The sequence below is a fragment of the Hirundo rustica genome, chromosome 22, assembly GCF_015227805.2.
Source record: "Hirundo rustica isolate bHirRus1 chromosome 22, bHirRus1.pri.v3, whole genome shotgun sequence".
Taxonomy (NCBI): Eukaryota; Metazoa; Chordata; class Aves; order Passeriformes; family Hirundinidae; genus Hirundo; species Hirundo rustica.
In genome coordinates this window covers 969535-976010 of record NC_053471.1, presented here as the reverse complement: position 1 = coordinate 976010, position 6476 = coordinate 969535, and the positions used below count along the sequence as shown (strand labels likewise).

Below are 6476 nucleotides of genomic sequence, written 5' to 3'. Positions count from 1 at the left end.
TACAATAGATGACCCATCTTGGCTAGACAATTTGTTTGATGGTTTGAGCTTTGCACCTTGGCTAAAGGAACTTTGTAAGATAGGTTTGATTGTTTTAATAGTAGTAATTGTAGTTTTAGTAGCAGTTCCCTGCATACTTCAGTGTGTGAAAAAAGTAATGAGTAAGACAGTGTCTAGTGTTTTAGTTGTTAATAAGAACGGGGGAGATGTTGGGAAGGAAGGGCCAGAAAGCCCTATAAATATGATTGCTTAGAATCTGAGAATGTGAAACCTGTAACTGAGATAGAATTGAAAGTAAGTTTTGATGTTTGAGACGTCCTAGCTGCTGGATGCCTAGGAAAACAACCCCCAATGTATGATTTATCCCACACTTGTAACACCCCCCTGAAGTATCAAGTATCTGTAACCCCATTGGCACAACCCTGTTACAGCCCACCTCGAGACCCCTTATCAGGAGGCTGCGAGAGCGGGCCTCTCTCTTCTTCTTCTGTTCCTTCTGTTTCTTCTGTCTCTTCTGTTTCTTCTCTCCTCTTATCTCTTTGTTTACCTCTTGCATCTTGCTCTTGGAATTTCCTTATCTCTCACTACGCCCACCTTCCAAAGCCATGCTTCAGCTGCGCCTGGCGGCTCTGAGCAAGGACTCCCATCTAATACAATAAACCCCTTCTTCTAAAACCCAACTTCAGAGATCTCTCGTCTACATTCATCTACACCGTCCTGGAGTCCTCAGCAGCAAGAGGCATATTTCTACACTCCTCTCATCCCAGTGGAGAAAGCCCCCTTGTCTTTCTTTTCTTCCTTGCTTTGCTAGAACCAGCTGCCCTTATTCTCCCAAACACTTGCTTCTCCACCTCAGCCCTCTACACAATTGCTACAAGCACCAGCACCCGCCCAAAACTGCCTCTTGCTTGCCCACCCCCTACTCCAATGCCCCATCCCCCCTTTTAATCCCTATCCCTCCCAACTTTCACAAACCCAATCACACTGCAATCCCCACACCACACTGCTCCATGCCATGCCACACCACACCAGGCCACACCACGCCACCTCTTCAGGCCACCAAGGCCCCTGCAACCAGCCCGTGCACACTTCCAGCCATTCCAGGCCAGCCGCAGCTTTTCCGCCCACTCTGGCCCACGGGCCCCACCACCCTCCCAGGGAACAAGTCCATCCCCCACATCCCAACTCACTTGGCCTCCAAGCACCATCAAGACATTGCCTGTGTCCTGCTGCTGCAGGCCCATGCCAACAGGCTCTCCCAGCCACCACTGCCCCTGCTCTTCCAGCCTCTGGCCCACAAGCTGCAAGTTCATTTGCTCCCTGGGCCACCAGCCCAGCCCCAAGCCAGGGCCGGGCCCTTGCCCGACACCTCGGCCGTCGCTGCAATGCTCGCAGCTCCGAGGCGGCTGAAGCTGCAGGAGCCTTTGCACACCGCTCCCGAGGATGCCCAGCCTGCCACTCCTGGCCTGTCTGTGCAGGGCAGGGGCCTGCACTCCATCATCCTGCTGCCTCCCTCCCAGCTCGGCCTTGGTGTCTCCTCCAGGTGCTGCCAGAGCTCTTGGGGCTGGGCAAGGAGTGGCACAGCCCCAACCTTCCCCTCTCTGGGACATCACCCTGCTGGCAGCTCCAAGGTTCCCCTCTGTGACATCACCTGCTGGCAGCTCCAACGTTCCATGCCTTGGAGACGCTCCAAGGGAAGCGTCCAGAGCCACACCCAGTCATCAAACTGACCCGCCACTGAGCACCCCGGCCTGGGCTGATGTGCAAACCTCTGCACACAGCTCCAGGAAGCTCCTCTGGCCCACCTCCACAGTGCCACAGGCAAGTGGCACATAGACTTACAGAGCTCTGCCCAGAGCCCACAGGCAAAGTGCAGAAAAGAAAAAACAGAACCAAAAGAACCCAACAACAAAAGCCACCAAGAAAAAGGCCACTCTGCTCCCAGCAGAGCTGCGCCCGCCTTCAGTATTTTCAGCTGCACTAACACACAGCACAGGAGACTGCAAGCAATGACCATTCCTCAGGCACATCTGCTGCACAAGCAGCTTGAGGACAGCCTAGTGGAAGGACTCCTCTCATCCCAGTGGAGAAAGCCCCCTTGTCTTTCTTTTCTTCCTTTCTTCCTTGCTTTGCTAGAACCAGCTGCCCTTATTCTCCCAAACACTTGCTTCTCCACCTCAGCCCTCTACACAATTGCTACAAGCACCAGCACCCGCCCAAAACTGCCTCTTGCTTGCCCACCCCCTACTCCAATGCCCCATCCCCCCTTTTAATCCCTATCCCTCCCAACTTTCACAAACCCAATCACACTGCAATCCCCACACCACACTGCTCCATGCCATGCCACACCACACCAGGCCACACCACGCCACCTCTTCAGGCCACCAAGGCCCCTGCAACCAGCCCGTGCACACTTCCAGCCATTCCAGGCCAGCCGCAGCTTTTCCGCCCACTCTGGCCCACGGCCCCACCACCCTCCCAGGGAACAAGTCCATCCCCACATCCCAACTCACTTGGCCTCCAAGCACCATCAAGACATTGCCTGTGTCCTGCTGCTGCAGGCCCATGCCAACAGGCTCTCCCAGCCACCACTGCCCCTGCTCTTCCAGCCTCTGGCCCACAAGCTGCAAGTTCATTTGCTCCCTGGGCCACCAGCCCAGCCCCAAGCCAGGGCCGGGCCCTTGCCCGACACCTCGGCCGTCGCTGCAATGCTCGCAGCTCCGAGGCGGCTGAAGCTGCAGGAGCCTTTGCACACCGCTCCCGAGGATGCCCAGCCTGCCACTCCTGGCCTGTCTGTGCAGGGCAGGGGCCTGCACTCCATCATCCTGCTGCCTCCCTCCCAGCTCGGCCTTGGTGTCTCCTCCAGGTGCTGCCAGAGCTCTTGGGGCTGGGCAAGGAGTGGCACAGCCCCAACCTTCCCCTCTCTGGGACATCACCCTGCTGGCAGCTCCAAGGTTCCCCTCTGGGACATCACTGTGCTGGCAGCTCCAACGTTCCATGCCTTGGAGACGCTCCAAGGGAAGCGTCCAGAGCCACACCCAGTCATCAAACTGACCCGCCACTGAGCACCCCGGCCTGGGCTGATGTGCAAACCTCTGCACACAGCTCCAGGAAGCTCCTCTGGCCCACCTCCACAGTGCCACAGGCAAGTGGCACATAGACTTACAGAGCTCTGCCCAGAGCCCACAGGCAAAGTGCAGAAAAGAAAAAACAGAACCAAAAGAACCCAACAACAAAAGCCAACAAGAAAAAGGCCACTCTGCTCCCAGCAGAGCTGCGCCCGCCTTCAGTATTTTCAGCTGCACTAACACACAGCACAGGAGACTGCAAGCAATGACCATTCCTCAGGCACATCTGCTGCACAAGCAGCTTGAGGACAGCCTAGTGGAAGGACTCCTCTCATCCCAGTGGAGAAAGCCCCCTTGTCTTTCTTTTCTTCCTTTCTTCCTTGCTTTGCTAGAACCAGCTGCCCTTATTCTCCCAAACACTTGCTTCTCCACCTCAGCCCTCTACACAATTGCTACAAGCACCAGCACCCGCCCAAAACTGCCTCTTGCTTGCCCACCCCCTACTCCAATGCCCCATCCCCCCTTTTAATCCCTATCCCTCCCAACTTTCACAAACCCAATCACACTGCAATCCCCACACCACACTGCTCCATGCCATGCCACACCACACCAGGCCACACCACGCCACCTCTTCAGGCCACCAAGGCCCCTGCAACCAGCCCGTGCACACTTCCAGCCATTCCAGGCCAGCCGCAGCTTTTCCGCCCACTCTGGCCCACGGCCCCACCACCCTCCCAGGGAACAAGTCCATCCCCACATCCCAACTCACTTGGCCTCCAAGCACCATCAAGACATTGCCTGTGTCCTGCTGCTGCAGGCCCATGCCAACAGGCTCTCCCAGCCACCACTGCCCCTGCTCTTCCAGCCTCTGGCCCACAAGCTGCAAGTTCATTTGCTCCCTGGGCCACCAGCCCAGCCCCAAGCCAGGGCCGGGCCCTTGCCCGACACCTCGGCCGTCGCTGCAATGCTCGCAGCTCCGAGGCGGCTGCAGCTGCAGGAGCCTTTGCACACCGCTCCCGAGGATGCCCAGCCTGCCACTCCTGGCCTGTCTGTGCAGGGCAGGGGCCTGCACTCCATCATCCTGCTGCCTCCCTCCCAGCTCGGCCTTGGTGTCTCCTCCAGGTGCTGCCAGAGCTCTTGGGGCTGGGCAAGGAGTGGCACAGCCCCAACCTTCCCCTCTCTGGGACATCACCCTGCTGGCAGCTCCAAGGTTCCCCTCTGTGACATCACTGTGCTGGCAGCTCCAACGTTCCATGCCTTGGAGACGCTCCAAGGGAAGCGTCCAGAGCCACACCCAGTCATCAAACTGACCCGCCACTGAGCACCCCGGCCTGGGCTGATGTGCAAACCTCTGCACACAGCTCCAGGAAGCTCCTCTGGCCCACCTCCACAGTGCCACAGCCAAGTGGCACATAGACTTACAGAGCTCTGCCCAGAGCCCACAGGCAAAGTGCAGAAAAGAAAAAACAGAACCAAAAGAACCCAACAACAAAAGCCACCAAGAAAAAGGCCACTCTGCTCCCAGCAGAGCTGCTACCCGCCTTCAGTATTTTCAGCTGCACTAACACACAGCACAGGAGACTGCAAGCAATGACCATTCCTCAGGCACATCTGCTGCACAAGCAGCTTGAGGACAGCCTAGTGGAAGGACTCCTCTCATCCCAGTGGAGAAAGCCCCCTTGTCTTTCTTTTCTTCCTTTCTTCCTTGCTTTGCTAGAACCAGCTGCCCTTATTCTCCCAAACACTTGCTTCTCCACCTCAGCCCTCTACACAATTGCTACAAGCACCAGCACCCGCCCAAAACTGCCTCTTGCTTGCCCACCCCCTACTCCAATGCCCCATCCCCCCTTTTAATCCCTATCCCTCCCAACTTTCACAAACCCAATCACACTGCAATCCCCACACCACACTGCTCCATGCCATGCCACACCACACCAGGCCACACCACGCCACCTCTTCAGGCCACCAAGGCCCCTGCAACCAGCCCGTGCACACTTCCAGCCATTCCAGGCCAGCCGCAGCTTTTCCGCCCACTCTGGCCCACGGCCCCACCACCCTCCCAGGGAACAAGTCCATCCCCACATCCCAACTCACTTGGCCTCCAAGCACCATCAAGACATTGCCTGTGTCCTGCTGCTGCAGGCCCATGCCAACAGGCTCTCCCAGCCACCACTGCCCCTGCTCTTCCAGCCTCTGGCCCACAAGCTGCAAGTTCATTTGCTCCCTGGGCCACCAGCCCAGCCCCAAGCCAGGGCCGGGCCCTTGCCCGACACCTCGGCCGTCGCTGCAATGCTCGCAGCTCCGAGGCGGCTGAAGCTGCAGGAGCCTTTGCACACCGCTCCCGAGGATGCCCAGCCTGCCACTCCTGGCCTGTCTCTGCAGGGCAGGGGCCTGCACTCCATCATCCTGCTGCCTCCCTCCCAGCTCGGCCTTGGTGTCTCCTCCAGGTGCTGCCAGAGCTCTTGGGGCTGGGCAAGGAGTGGCACAGCCCCAACCTTCCCCTCTCTGGGACATCACCCTGCTGGCAGCTCCAAGGTTCCCCTCTGTGACATCACCTGCTGGCAGCTCCAACGTTCCATGCCTTGGAGACGCTCCAAGGGAAGCGTCCAGAGCCACACCCAGTCATCAAACTGACCCGCCACTGAGCACCCCGGCCTGGGCTGATGTGCAAACCTCTGCACACAGCTCCAGGAAGCTCCTCTGGCCCACCTCCACAGTGCCACAGGCAAGTGGCACATAGACTTACAGAGCTCTGCCCAGAGCCCACAGGCAAAGTGCAGAAAAGAAAAAACAGAACCAAAAGAACCCAACAACAAAAGCCAACAAGAAAAAGGCCACTCTGCTCCCAGCAGAGCTGCGCCCGCCTTCAGTATTTTCAGCTGCACTAACACACAGCACAGGAGACTGCAAGCAATGACCATTCCTCAGGCACATCTGCTGCACAAGCAGCTTGAGGACAGCCTAGTGGAAGGACTCCTCTCATCCCAGTGGAGAAAGCCCCCTTGTCTTTCTTTTCTTCCTTTCTTCCTTGCTTTGCTAGAACCAGCTGCCCTTATTCTCCCAAACACTTGCTTCTCCACCTCAGCCCTCTACACAATTGCTACAAGCACCAGCACCCGCCCAAAACTGCCTCTTGCTTGCCCACCCCCTACTCCAATGCCCCATCCCCCCTTTCAATCCCTATCCCTCCCAACTTTCACAAACCCAATCACACTGCAATCCCCACACCACGCTGCTCCATGCCATGCCACACCACACCAGGCCACACCACGCCACCTCTTCAGGCCACCAAGGCCCCTGCAACCAGCCCGTGCACACTTCCAGCCATTCCAGGCCAGCCGCAGCTTTTCCGCCCACTCTGGCCCACGGCCCCACCACCCTCCCAGGGAACAATGTCAGTGAAATTAT

General features: G+C 57.7%; 1 protein-coding gene across 1 annotated transcript; it reads right to left on the bottom strand.

Moving 5' to 3' along the window:
• Positions 1-786: 786 nt before the first annotated feature.
• LOC131378696 (uncharacterized) lies at positions 787-6225 on the bottom strand. Its single transcript, XM_058423360.1, has 3 exons — positions 5624-6225; positions 1652-5586; positions 787-1614 (listed from the first exon to the last, which is right to left on the bottom strand). The coding sequence occupies exon 2, from the start codon at positions 3339-3341 to the stop codon at positions 2277-2279; it is 1065 nt and encodes a 354-aa protein (XP_058279343.1). The 5' UTR covers positions 3342-5586; positions 5624-6225; the 3' UTR covers positions 787-1614; positions 1652-2276.
• Positions 6226-6476: the final 251 nt, after the last annotated feature.